Here is a 14774-nt window from a genome sequence, read left to right on the forward strand (position 1 = left end):
CTCGAGCAATGTTATGCATTTAGCACGTGCTGACCGGATAAGACAATTTAATATAACACGTAAAGAACGACGTAATGTTGCTAGGAAAAGAACAATATTTTAAAAAAAACAACCAGCTAGAAATGTAGAGTAGAGGGAGCAATATCGAACACAAGACCGTGCTAATTGCATTGTGAACCGAGGTATTTCTAGATAAAGGAATGTGATAGACACTCCAATAAGAAGTAGAAGGGTTCAATTAGATGCAATCAGGGCTTCTTGCCGTTCAATTGCAGTAGAACGAACTTTAAGTAGCAGGGGTGCCATGATAAGTTGAGGGGGATACCTCTCTATTCTTCGTCAATTTCCATTAAGAGAGGATATAAGACACCTGGCTATGTACCCATTAGTGTTTTGCACTCCAACTCTTCACTCCCTTCTGGGATCTCTTAATCACTTTTATAGTTTTTGCCATGCTCAATTGTTGGAGAGATGAGACAAAAACAGCTCTATGTCATGTTGTAGTAGGAAGCCATTGTTATAAAGCGGGGCATGTGTCATTGTTGCCGCCGTTAGAGGAGCCACCCAAGTTTCTAAGAATTCTATTACATGGCAATGATTCTAGAAGCAAATTATTTAGAAAGAACATGCGGGCATACAATAGTGCCCTAGCTTTTGTATCATTGGGTGCTCATATTGATGAAACATTTTTCAAAAATAGAGGCATATATAACTTTCGAGTTCATGGCAATGTATATCATCATGTTGGAACTTTATTGCCTGATGGAGGACGGGAAGATGCATGAACTACAAAATCATTTGGATGGCATGCCTGGTTTGGATCGTGGTGTTTTAGCATCACTGCAAAGGATGATACATGTATGCAATCCATATGCCTGTGCATTGCGAGATGTTGGTGAAGTATAAAGGAAGAAATCCACATGTAGATTTAAAGATGATAATTTGCGAGAACCGCTCTACCTCTAGACAATACTTGGTGCCTACACAGCTTGCGAGGATGCTGCTATCATGCCAGGGCAAGGAGATGATGCCGATGTCGGCTATCGAGACATCCAAATTTTTTTGCGCAATGGGTTTGTGAGAAGAATATCTAATTTGCATCGATCATACATGCCACTCATATGTGTTCTTTTATTTCCACGAGGGGAGGATGGTTGGCATATATACATTCCATATGCTGGTGTTTCTTCCCATGCATCATTGCATGAGATTCAAAGTTCAAAATGTGTTACTCAAAGACAATATTATGCATACCGATTGTAGATCAGACTTGATACCAATGCTTGCCTTCTACGTGGGGGAAGATTATTGCAATAGTTTGTGTGCAGAAGTGTATCAAGGATTATCTGACATGGTTAATGCAGTTGATGGTACAAGAACTATACTGGGCAACACTATGGGACGTAGAGTTGTGCTACCATCTTCTTTTACAGGAGGGCCACGGTATATGTATAAGCTATACCAGGATGCAATGGCAATTGTGAGGAAGAAGGGTAAGCCAGATTTGTTCATTACATTCACTTGCAATCCACAATGGTCTGAAATATCTGAAGCATTGCTTCTAGGCCAGAGTGCGCATGATCGACCGGATTTGACAACCCACGTGTTTAATAAAAAACACAAGGATATGATGAGGTCAATTACAAAGGATAATTTGTTTGGAAAAGTGGCTGGTTATGTTTGTGTGATTGAGTTCCAAAAGAGAGGTTTGCTGCACTCACACATATTATTGATTTTGGCTGATGAATTTAACGCAACTGAGATTAGTCATTATATGATCGATTGGTATGTGCAGAGCTTCCTGATAGGAAAATGATTTTTGAGTTACATGAGATTATTAGACAATGTAATGTTCATGGCCCATGTGGTGCACTAAATCCCAATGCTCCATGCATGACTAATGGGAAATGTAGTCGTCGTTATCCATGTGCCTTCTCTAAATCTACTATGGTGGTGGGTAGCGATGGCTATCCTATTTATGTGCATCGAGATGATGGCAGGAACATACAAGTGAAAGGAGCTGTCGTGTGACAATCATTGGATAGTGCCATTTAATCCTTTCCTCTCCATGAAATACAAGGCACACATCAATGTTGAAGTATGCTCCACAATCACAACAATTAAATATTTGTATAAATATGTGTACAAGGGTCATGACAGAGCAACAATCAGAATGCAAATTGTAAATCATGTAGAAAGGCATGGAGAACTAGAACATTCAACTGATGGTGTGGTGGATGAGGTCAGTAGGTACTTGGATGCAAGTTATGTGTCAGCATCAGAAGTATGCTGTCGAATTTATGAATATGATATGCATGAAGAAAAGCCCGATGTCCAAAGATTACAAGTTCATCTTCCCCTACATAATAATGTCATGTTTCGAGAGATGATGATGATTTGCAAAGTATAATAGATAGAGAAAGAAGCAAAAAAACTACCCTTACAAAGTGGTTTGCATGTAATGAGTTGCATGATGTAAAAGATTTGCTTTACAGTGACTTTCCCAGCTAATGGGTTTGGAACACGAGTCTTAAGAAGTGGACTAAAAGAAAGTTAGGCAATAGCATCGGTCTCATGTACAACGTTTCTCCATCTGCTAGTGATGAGCAATATTTCTTGCGTATGTTGCTTACTATTTGCAAAGGTTGTAAGTCTTTTGATGACTTGCGCACTTTTGATGGGCAATTCTATCCTACTTTCAAGGGAGCATGCATAGCTAAAGTGATGAAGAATGGTTTATATGTATGCAAGAGGCCGCGTTTCATCAAACCGGTTCGCAATTGAGACACCTATTTGTCACAATTTTGGTGTTTTGTGCAACCTCTCCCGGCCTTCTGTGGGCAAGATTTTCATCAAAACTTTCGGATGATTTTTTTCATGCATTGCAACTGACTATAGAGAATTTAAATGATCATCAGGTAGTGGCAAAGAATGAGGCTCTGTTGCATTTAGAGCACATTCTTCAGCAACATGGCCGAAGGTTGGTTGAGTTTGAGGGAATGCCTCCTGTGGGACAGATCAACTGTGTCCATAGTTATAAATGAATTATTACAAGAAGAGAGAATATTTAATGTTGAGCAGCAGGCACAGATTGATGATCGAATGAAAACAACTTTAAATGATTGTCAACTAGCGGCCTTTAATCAGATTTTGGAGGCAGTATCTGCAAGTGTTGGTGAAGTGTTTTTTCTCGATGGTCCAGGAGGGTCTGGCAAGACCTTTCTCTATAATTGCTTGCTTTCTCGGTTGCGTGGGGAGGGACATGTTGCTTTGGCATGTGCATCTTCTGGCATTACATCCTTGCTACTAGGCAATGGTCGTACAACTCATTCATGGTTTAAAATACCATTGGACCTACATGCAGCTAGCACATGTAACATAAAGGTTAACAGTCAGCTTGCAGATGTTGTGAAGCTAGCTAAGCTAATAATATGGGATGAGGCACCCATGACCCATCGATATGCCTTTGAAGCCTTGGACATGACATTAAGAGACATCATGGGTAATGATCAACTTTTTGGTGGAAAGGTCATATTGTTTGCTGGAGATTTTAGGCAGATCTTGCCAGTTGTTCCAAAGGGAGGACGAGAGGACATTGTTAATGCCGCATTATGTCACTCACAAATATGGAGAGACACTAAAGTATTGAAGCTTACACAGAACATGCAGGTGCTTCGAAATGGTAATAACTTAACAGAGCATGAGTTCATACAGTGGGTTCTAGACATTGGCAATGGAACAGAGAGGGAGGGAATAAAAGACGGTATTGTGTCAATTCCATCAAAAATGCTTTTAGAGAGAGGGTCTATGGAGGACTTGATTAAATGGGTGTATACAGGGCTTCTAAGTGTTGTAGATTATGCATTGTATTTTAGAGAGTGCGCCATTCTTGCACCTTGAAACCTTGAAGTTGATGCGATCAATAGCACTGCATTGGATACCATGCCTGGGGAGAGCAAGGAGTACTTGAGTGCAGATTCAGTTAATAACAGTGGTGAAGGTTCTTTTTTATATGCAACAGAGTACCTAAACAATCTTAATCTTGGTGGTGGTTATCCACCTCATCGACTGATTCTGAAAAGAAATGCTCCAATAATTTTATTGCGTAATCTAAATCCTTGGGAGGGATTGTGTAATTTTATTGCGTAATCTAAATCCTCGGGAGGGATTGTGCAATGGTACTTGATTAATATGCAAGGAATTTCACACAAAGGTGTTAGAGGTGAAAATTATTACTGGCACTCACATTGGAGATAGGGTCTTCATTCCGAGAATAACTTTCATTCCAAGTACATTGCAGCTTCCATTTGATATGAGGCGAAGGCAGTTCCCTGTTCGACTCCCATTTGCCATGACAATAAATAAATCACAAGGCCAAACAATGTCTCTTTTAGGATTATACTTGGCAACTCCAGTATTTAGTCATGGACAAGTATATGTTGCTTTCTCACGTGTGCAATCATCAAATGCTGTCAAGGTATTTCTTCAAGATACTACCTGCTATGAGACCAATGTGAGTGGTCGAGAGACGGTTTATACTACTAATGTTGTATACAAGGAAGTTTTGAATATGGCAATAAGAACTACCTACTATTTACCATTGAGTTTTATTGGTGGACTTGGAAAATATATCAAATGCAATGGCAGTTATCCATTCCAAGGGCAAACTTGATTTATTTATTACTTTTGCATGCAATCAAAACTGGTAAGAGATTTTAGATGCTTTACTTCCGAGACAGTGTGTATGTGATCAACCTGATTTGATAACTATAGGTTTTTTACTAGAACGTCCTTTCAGTTATGGTCTCTAACTTAGGGGAGGATATCCACCTTATTTCTTGGCTTACAATAAGTGACATTGTTTATAAGTAGATCTTAGAAGTTTCTAGGTAATAATTTCAGGTATCGTATTGAAGTTGTGTTCTAATTTTCTATATGTGTCTTTTTGTATGCATGTGTATCTTTCCTATTAAGCACGTCCTTTCCCTTGCCGTATGACAAGAGGAGGATGCATGCCAAAAGGAGTTTCCATGGCTCTTTGTTCTTTCTTTTATGGATATATTCTAAAAAGTTTTGTTTTGTTTTAGGGACAATCATGTATGACATTCTATTCACTTTGGATATGTTGGAGTCGAGGGTTGAAGGTGTACAACTTTATATCCATTTTTTTCGTATTTATTCATATTTTTATGGTTTTTTAGTGCATGACATATATAACTTACTTTATTTACAGAGCCACCTCTTTGGTGTGCACCCCTTCCTCATCACCATGTTGCTGGGATTATGATAGACGGCCACAAGGATAGGTGCGTAAATTACAAGAAATTATTTCAAGATTTTCATGTTTCTTTATATAAATTCTTAATTTCTTCATTGTTTTAGGATTTTTCCTGTGGTGGATTTTTTCATGGTCAAAGTTGTAGAGGAGGGCATTGAGAGATATGGGATTAGTGTTCCCGATGAGGAGTTGGGAGTATACTTATTTACAAGAGAGTATGTTTGTGACACTGACTATGACATAGAGATGTGTTGCCTCTTTTGAGGGATTCTCTATACCAGAGGCTTGGAGCTTATTCAGTACGTACAAGAGTTTCTCCCTTCGATACGAGTATTTTGTGGCTCCTGACGAAGCTCTATTTCAATCTTCATTTGTGTCACAGGTAAGATTAACTATAACTATAATAGATTTATGGTAATTTTTTAATTAATGTTTTATCAATAATTCTCTCTTTTCTTTGTAGGACCAAGAGTGAAGAAGACATCCACACTTGATGGTCAATGTAGTGGAGATGCGTCAGTTGTATACCATGTTGGACGGCGTCGTCATGCATTACCTGTCGTTCATGGCTCTAGGAAGCGGAAGCTTCACTTCTCTACTGATCAGTAGATCGATTGACTGATTATCGCTACTTTTGCTATTTTTATTTTTTTGTGTCGATCTTTTTCATTGCTCTGCGCGCGAGGATGTTATTTGCATATTTAGTTGAAAATCGTTACTTATTTGATGATAAAAATCTTTTTCATCACTATACAACGAGGATGTTTATTTGCATGTTTAGTTGAAAATTGTTACTTATTCATACATATGTTTATGCTCATTTCATTTGGAGAGAGAGAGAGAGAGAGAGAGAGAGAGAGAGAGAGAGAGAGAGAGAGAGATGTGTGTATGTACATGTATGTAACATAGAGAGAGACACACACATACATACGTATATATAACATAGAGAGAGAGACATACACACACACACATACGTATATATAACATAGAGAGAGATACACACAAACATGTAAGAACATTCATTATATATGTGTTATAGCAACGTGCATGGTAGGATAAGGAAAGAGATCATTGTGTGCAATCATGTATACGCTAGGGAATGAACGCTTTATTTTTTTGTGCTATGGTAAAAGAGAGAGAGAGATAGAGAGAGAGTGGGGTAGGCTCCTATTAATCTAGGGTTTGAAAAATATCAAGCTGGGAATTCTATTTTCAAACCTTCGACAATAGCTTCCTCCACTCCACCGACAACAAGTATATCTGTCCTGTAATTTGTTCCACTAGCTGACAACCAACACATACATATCGGAACATTCAATTTATGACTTTTATATTTATATCTTTTTTTTGTACTATCTATTTTAATCATCGAGGAGAGCAGGGACACATGGCAGGACAAGAGAAGAGTGCACTCATGTGTATGCTAGGGAACGAATACTTTGCTTTTTTGTGCTACGGTAAGAGAGAGAGAGAGAGAGAGAGAGAGAGAGAGAGAGAGAGAGAGAGAGGTAGGCTCCTATTACTCTGGGATTTGAAAAATATGGCGCTAGGAATCCTACTTCTAAACCTTTGACAATGACTTTATCCTATCACAATTATATACATATGAAGCATGGCTCACAAAAGAAAAGTTCCACAAAATTACCATGTGGCACAACTTCAGAGGTTAGAGGTACGTGCTAAGCACGGGTTAGCCCACTAGTATTTTCAATTTAAAAAGGTAAAGGGTTGATTCTATGGTGTCTTTACATCCATGGTCCTCCTTCGAATTATATTACTTTGCGTTGTAAGGTTCTTGTTGCGTAAGCAAAGCCGCGTCACGCTGAGGTGCGGATGCTGGCGTACGCATAACTATGTCATGCTGAGGAAAAGTTGGGTGACCGGTCATGGTGGTGCTGGACACGCGAAGAGTCTTTTAGTGCTGAGGGGGGGTGACTGGTCATGGTGCTGGACACGTGGGAGAAGCCATGAGTATAATAAACTCCAATTCTAATTTGTGAGTCTAAAAATAATAGAAAACAATGTGTTAAAAAAAAGAAAAATACGTCTCATCACAGCCACTTTAAAACTGTCCACCAGCCAGCATGCGTCTCGCCGACCACCTTCTCTCACTCAACTCCTGAGTCACGAACAGGAGTGCCTTTTATAAAACACAAATTACAGATAAAAGTCTGTGTAGAGCTTTGCCCCTGCACCTCTAGCTATGGCTATGGCTATGGCTATGGCGGCGGCCTTCAGCTCTCATTTGTCCTCTCTCCTCCCCTGTTCTCTTGAATCCATCCTACTTACCCTTTTGGTAATGGTTTTGGTCTCCCTTGCTATCTTTCACCTCACCCGCCCGAAGCTCAAACTACCTCCTGGCCCCCTCACAGTTCCCATATTTGGCAATTGGCTTCAAGTAGGGGATGACCTCAATCATAGGAACCTCTCCGACCTCGCAAAGAAATTTGGGGACATCTTTCTTCTGAGAATGGGGCAACGGAACCTTGTGGTGGTGTCCTCCCCGGAGCTTGCCAAGGAGGTTCTCCACACACAGGGTGTGGAGTTTGGCTCCCGCACTCGCAATGTCGTGTTTGATATCTTCACAGGCAAAGGCCAGGACATGGTCTTCACTGTGTATGGCGACCATTGGCGAAAGATGAGAAGGATCATGACTGTCCCCTTCTTCACTAACAAAGTTGTGCACCAATCTAGTGTCTATTGGGAAGAGGAAATCAATCACGCCATCGCTGACCTCAAAGCCCGCCCTCAGGCCTCCACCACTGGCGTTGTCATCAGAAGAAGATTGCAGTTGCTCATGTACAACAACATGTACCGCATCATGTTTAACACAAGATTTGAGTCAGAAGATGATCCCCTCTTCAACCAGCTCAAGAAGCTCAATGGGGAGAGGAGTAGGCTTGCACAGAGCTTTGAGTACAATTATGGTGATTTCATCCCTATTTTGAGGCCTTTCCTCAAGGGTTATCTTGCATTGTGCAAGAAGGTGAAGGAAGAGCGGCTCCAGCTCTTCAAAAAGTACTTCATAGATGAGCGAAAGTAAGCAGCAGTTCATAAGCCTTCAATTTGTGTTTTGTGTGTGTTTCTCTAATTGTGATTAGAGGCAGTACTTAGCAAAAAATTGGGAGCGGCTTTTAATTGTGTGCTGCTAATCTCATCTTGTAGGAAATTGACGAGCCTGAAGCCCTTTTTGAACGCTGAGGAGAAGTGTGCCATCGATCACATTTTGGACGCGCAGAAGAACGGGGAAATCAACGAGGACAATGTGTTGTACATTGTGGAGAATATTAACGTGGCAGGTAAAGTACTTAATCAACAGTAAAGCTGTTACCTATATAACGTGAACCTGCACGAATTCTGGCGCAGAGGTGAGCATGCTTAATTAAACAGTGTGGGATTTCTTTCTTTCTTGGCTTGGTGTACGTCTGCAGCTATTGAGACGACGCTATGGTCCGTTGAATGGGGGATAGCAGAGCTGGTGAACAACCAAGACATACAGCAGAAGGTGCGGGAGGAGATGGAGAGGGTGCTAGGCAAGGGGGTAGCATTGACTGAGGCAGACACGCCGAAGCTGCCCTACCTACACGCTGTGGTGAAGGAGACGATGAGGCTTCGCATGGCGATCCCACTGCTGGTTCCACACATGAACCTCAACCAGGCCAAGCTGGGCGGCTACGACATACCGGCCGAGAGCAAGATCCTCGTCAACGCATGGTACCTCGCCAACAACCCTGCCTTGTGGGAGAAGCCGGAGGTGTTCGACCCAGAGCGGTTTTTGGGCCCTGAGAAGATCGATGCCTCCGGTAATGATTTCCGGTTTCTGCCCTTCGGCGTGGGGCGCCGAAGCTGCCCCGGCATCATCCTTGCTATCCCCATCCTCTCCCTCGTCCTCGGCCGCCTCGTCCAATCCTTCCAGCTCCTCCCCCCTCCTGGCCAATCCAAAGTGGACACCTCGGAGCAGGGCGGCCAGTTCAGCCTCCACATCGCCAACCACTCCGTCGTGGTTTGCAAACCCCTCTAGAGAGTGCCGCCTCCATCGATAAGCACAGAACTAAAGTATTTTGCCTTTAGCTAAAAAATGCGTGGTTGTTGAGATTCCAAGGAGTGTTCTTCTTCCCTTGAATGTTTGAACTTGAATGTTTGAACAATGTCAACTTGCTAATCAATTTAAATAAAAGATTCGTAACTGTGTTGAATTCGACGAGGAGTTGGAATTCTTTATAAGGACACCAACTTCGATGAGAAATTAGAAGGGCAAACACACAACATACACCAATCAAAGTGCTAAGCAACACTACTGTATGGACACTATAGCCTATATGGCGTAAAATTTTATATCTAATTGACATTTCAAGTATATTAATGACTCCTTCAAAGAGTCAGTGCAAGGTCAAACATGAAGTAGTAAGAAGCAATTTCTTATAAGTGAGGAGGAAAGATTGTTGTCACGTGATATTATGAGCAATTTCTAAATTAGAAGGGGAAAGGTTGTTGATCAAATGGGTTGTAAAATGCTTAGTTGGTAGCTCTTTGGTAGCACAAAATTTGCACCTCTTATTTTGGTGCTTTTTTTTTGAGAATTTTATGAGCATCTCTTTTTCATTCTCCTTGTCTCTCTAACACACACACACACATCATGTATGTGCATATACGTGTATCTATGAGAGAGAGAGAGACCAATAATGCTTGCAATAGGCCAAAATGACCTATGAGACTAAATAGTCAACATGAAGACCATGATTCAAAGAGTATAGAAAAAACGAAGAAGTCCTAATAATCAGTCGAGCTACAATATCGTATACCACGTAGATTCATCTTAAGTAAAAGTAATTTAAACTACTTTGTTTTTTGGAGTGGAGTGTTCTTAACGAGGGCTCTACCCTCATGATAGAATGTTAATTTTGCCTTCTATAACCTTCTATCATCTTCTTGGACTTTGAATTCTTGTATGATTGTTAATATTGCCTTGTTTGTGACCTACTTAAATCTTGGCTAATTTTAGTTCTTGCACATGATTTAAAGCGTATCTGCAAACCTTACTTAAATCATCTATCCAATAGAAACTAAATTATTTACTATGTTAGGCACATGCAGTACATTAGACAAGTACCTCATCTTATCATCTTACATAGCCAATGGCATGTTCCCAATGTGAGCAATAGGGTGAGTTTTGCCATTCCTCGTCTCTACATAACTTGCTTTTTCCATATCTCTAAGCCACTCACCATGATAGGTCATGTGGTTAGAGGCTCCCAAATCTATATACGTATATCATCAATGTCTGTGGATGTGGATAATACATTTATAGTAGTCACTGAATTCAACATGTGCTGCATAACAAATAAATGCTCACATCTATCTTTAGCTTGCTTGCTTAAAGATATATTATCATTTTATTGTAACTTGTCACTTTTTATGTTACCTGTTTCTTGCGATATTTCTTTATAAATTCTGTTGTTGCAGAGTGACATTTGCACAATAAGAAGCTATCCTTTGAACTTGATCTAGATTGTTGCCTCTGCCAACTGTCTCGGTCTCTCTGGCTTCCCCTCTCTTGAGACTAGCCTCTTCCACCTGTGTGTGTGAATGGTGGCAAGATGAGGGTGCCCAGTTTTATGTCAACAAAGCAGTAGGTGCCCTTGGTTTAGCCCGATAACATGCATTTTTTCACAAAGAATGCCCAATCTCTCGTAGTTAGTCTAAGAATTTTACTTCAGGGTCTTCAAATGAAACACCACATGCAAAGTTGGGCACCTAAAAATTTAATCCAATAAAAATCCAATCTTTCTAAGTGTCTATTTGAGTGGCACACATCAAGGTATTGAGGTAGACGTTGAGATTTGCACAGCTCCTTCCCTCTTTGCTCTCTACCTAGCACATGGAAGCTCCACTTGAGTGACAAGTGGTGGTGGAGTGAGCCCCTAGCGACTTCACATCGAGGAGTTAATCCCCATAGGGTTGGCTAAGTGTATGCCCCCGAAGATGGGCCAAAGATCGACCCTTGCATCTGCACTTCTTCCCTCCTCATGCAAGGTGAGTGTTCATTTTGATGAAAAGCTTTGACACCGCTGTTGAGGAAAGCACTTAGCTAGCTTAGGGTCCTCCATAATTTCTTCCTAAGTTAGAGAGACCTATTTCGCTGAGATGGAATGCAAATCCATCGGTTATAGAAGCTTTACATGAGTTCATTGTTTGACGTTTGTTCTTTTTTATTCTTCTTTGATCAATGGAGTTTGCAATGGTGCTTGGGGAGCAATAGAAGCATTGAAGGCTACATCGAATGTGGGAGCAACAAGTAGGTGCTCTAATCTTGCCATTGGTTCCATTGATTTTACGATTTTCCTTCAAGTAGATAGGAAACTGCATATTAGCTTAATTGCATCATTAATCTTAGGATATTAAGTTAAACTATGCATTCTTTACAGCATTATGTAGCTTAGGACTAGCTTAATCTAGGCTTAAGTAGCTTAGGACTAGCTTAATCTAGGCTTAAAAGAAAACCACTAAAATCATCAAGAAGAGGGGAAATCAAGAAAAAACTAGAAAAAAATCAGGTGTAACTCACTCTCGGGTTGCTTATTTGAGAAGTGAATGTTGATTCCGTCTCACAGAGGTGCGACCATTCTCTTCGTACCCACGCCCGTTCACTTCCTAATTTAGGAACTTGCCAAATCCACTCTGTAAATGGGTATATGGGCATTGAAGGAGCATGACAGTTACATAGCTGATTACACTAATTGAAAGCCAGCACATGACTTTTCTTCCACCTTGATTCCAATCCTTGAATGCCTTTATATTTGTAGGAGTGGCATTCTCCTCAGATAACTCCGGAGGCTCCTCATTGTCTCCTTCTACATAATCCCAAAATTCTTTACCCATTAGGAAATTGGTCATTCTGAACTTCCAGGAATGGAAATTATTCTTGTCTACTTCTCCTAACAATTTGATTAATTCCGTCAGACATGTTTTTATACAGTAATCAAATAACTTGCAAATAGACAACTTCTATATGCAACCTTTAATACAGCAGTATCTCCTGTAAAACTGCTGCAGCAACGATACTTCAGCACAACCTGTGTGTCACCAAATGTGACCAGAGTACATGTACATACACTCAGTATCAACAATACATGTGCAAAACCCTGTCTGTACTTCCAAAATGCACTCTTGTGCACTGTAATAACGAGATTTCGAGCAGAAATAGTTCTCTACCAGAACTTCCAGAAAACTGTCAAAAATACCTTCTTACAGTGACAAAACGGGGCCCATAATGCGCTCAAAATGCGAATCTGGCTGAAAAAACCTTGTCCAACAAGATATTATACCTTCCTTATAGCTCCGCTCTCTTGCCAAGACAGCTCCTCAATCGGAGATGTGTAGCTCCCAGAGCTACTGAGGAGGTGTTGTACCTAAACCAAGAAGGAGAAAGAGATGATGGTGCTCTTACCCGTGTAGTACCGCTTCCTTCCTTGCTTGTTCTTTCCTCTTGCTTTCCTCCATAGCTCTCACAGGAACTAGGCTCTGATACCATAAAGAGAATCTGGAGGAGAGGGAGAGCTTCAAACCCTAGCAACCAAACACACACACACACAAGAGAGAGCAAGACACAAGAGAGAGAGAGATGGATAGCTGAATTTTCTTCTATCTTCTTCTTCTTCTTTACTCAACCAACATTACATAAAGATAAGAGTACACACTATATGGGTTAGTACTCAACTACTACAACATACAAGGGTCGGTCCATAATGTGAACCTGATTAAATGAGCTGGCAGTATAACTATGCCAGTCTCTAGTAATCCAAAATGGCTGTCACACACAGTCTGTCATCCCACTAGTTGCATATCACCCATAATCTCACCAACCATGCCAGTGGTATAGATGCAGAAGCTATCACCTAGGCGGGTCATCAATGTCCGCCGCCGCCGTAGCACTAGTTGAGCTCAATATCTCAACACTACCAGGATCCTATATAGTGATAGTTATCTTCTTGGTCTTATTTGTGTTTTATTTTTTATTTATTTTTAATTATTGGTTTCTTATTATTCTTCTTCTTTTGTTTATTTTTTCACCTACAATTGAGCTAAAGGTCACTAAAATCTGAGTGGGATTACTTTACATAATCCATCAGCATAATTTAAGGTCACTTATAGGCGCAAGTAGGAACATTACTAAATCTAATAAAGAATATAGCCTTAAAGTTTCCCTAAGTGGCACTTAGAAAGAAATTTTTACCCAAACATAAGGTCTTGTAGTTCCATAAATGCATGTAATGATGCGCAAAAATTACTACATAAAAGGTGAGCATGAAGAGGCACCGGAGATACCGAAGATCAATCCGACTGCTGCAGATGTGAAAGAGTTCAAGGATTCGAACCAAGGAGCCAAAAAAGTTATGTATTGGCTCTCTATCAGTATACAGGACACCATGATTGGGCACATACAGGATGCCAAGTACCCCCAAGGAGGCATGGGACACCTTGGTGAAACTCTATGAAATGAATACCGAGGCACGAAAGATACAGTTGAAGAATGAACTTCATACTGTGGAGAAAAAGAGTATGTCTATGAATGACTGTGCATTGAAGATCAAGGGTATTGTGGAAGCCCTTGCATCTATTAGCATTTCAGTAGTAGATGATGATAATAAGGTGGAAGTCTATCTACGTGGTCTCGGGCCACAATACAAGGCATTCAAGATGTCTATTTCAGACTCAGAAAAACATTCCCAATTTCACAGATTTGGTGTCTATGTTGATTATAGAAGAGAAGAGCTTGGGTGAAGACCAACAGTCTTCACAAAACAAAAACAGTTCAAAGCAACAGGTCTTCTACACAAGTTTAGGAAGAGGACGAGGTAGAGGAGGCCGTGGACGTGGCCAAGCAGGTGGCTGAATAGGTAATCAGAATTATGGCTAGCAGCAGAAACAACAACAGCCCCAGAATTCACAAAACAACAACACGCAAGTGGAAGAGGCCAATTCAGAGGCAGGGGGAGTTAAAGAGGTCGTCGTGGAAATTGGCAAAGGCAGTATAATGATACACGTGCACTTTTATTGTAGTAATCCTGGACATGTGCAGGCAGATTGTTATAAGAAGCAAGCTGACATGCAAAATGGGAAATTGCAGCAAAACAACTATGCATCCTCGAGCAGAAACAATGAGGATAATGAAAGATTGTTATGCAGCATGTCTTAATGCCATGTCTAAAAATGTTGAAGCAGCACATAAAGATGATGTATGGTACGTTAATTGAACCCCATGACAAGTCATGGGGGGAGTGGTTCAAGGAGATGAAAAACCTTGAAATACCAGGTTTTGTGGAAACAGGGGATGACACTGCTCATCCAATTGCCCATGTTGGAGATGTGCCATTGTCTATCAGGATGACAAAGTGAAGTACCTTGCAGATGTACTTCATGTTCCGAACATAACAAAGAATCTAGTTTCAGTTGGCCAGATGATTGAGCGCAGGGTTTGTAGGTTTGGTTTAACCCT

General features: G+C 40.7%; 2 protein-coding genes across 2 annotated transcripts; both read left to right on the forward strand.

The window, feature by feature from the left end:
* The first annotated feature begins 2970 nt into the window (after positions 1 to 2970).
* On the forward strand, positions 2971 to 3900 carry LOC147613909 (uncharacterized). Its single transcript, XM_086781320.1, has one exon. The coding sequence runs from the start codon at positions 2971 to 2973 to the stop codon at positions 3898 to 3900; it is 930 nt and encodes a 309-aa protein (XP_086637446.1).
* Positions 3901 to 7342: 3442 nt separating this feature from the next.
* LOC147613910 (trans-cinnamate 4-monooxygenase-like) lies at positions 7343 to 9635 on the forward strand. Its single transcript, XM_086781914.1, has 3 exons — positions 7343 to 8317; positions 8444 to 8577; positions 8710 to 9635. The coding sequence occupies exons 1-3, from the start codon at positions 7482 to 7484 to the stop codon at positions 9297 to 9299; spliced, it is 1560 nt and encodes a 519-aa protein (XP_086638040.1). The 5' UTR covers positions 7343 to 7481; the 3' UTR covers positions 9300 to 9635.
* Positions 9636 to 14774: the final 5139 nt, after the last annotated feature.

The sequence above is a fragment of the Cibotium barometz genome, chromosome 43 (assembly GCF_041138505.1).
Source record: "Cibotium barometz isolate CiBa-2024 chromosome 43, ASM4113850v1, whole genome shotgun sequence".
NCBI lineage: Eukaryota > Viridiplantae > Streptophyta > Polypodiopsida > Cyatheales > Cibotiaceae > Cibotium > Cibotium barometz.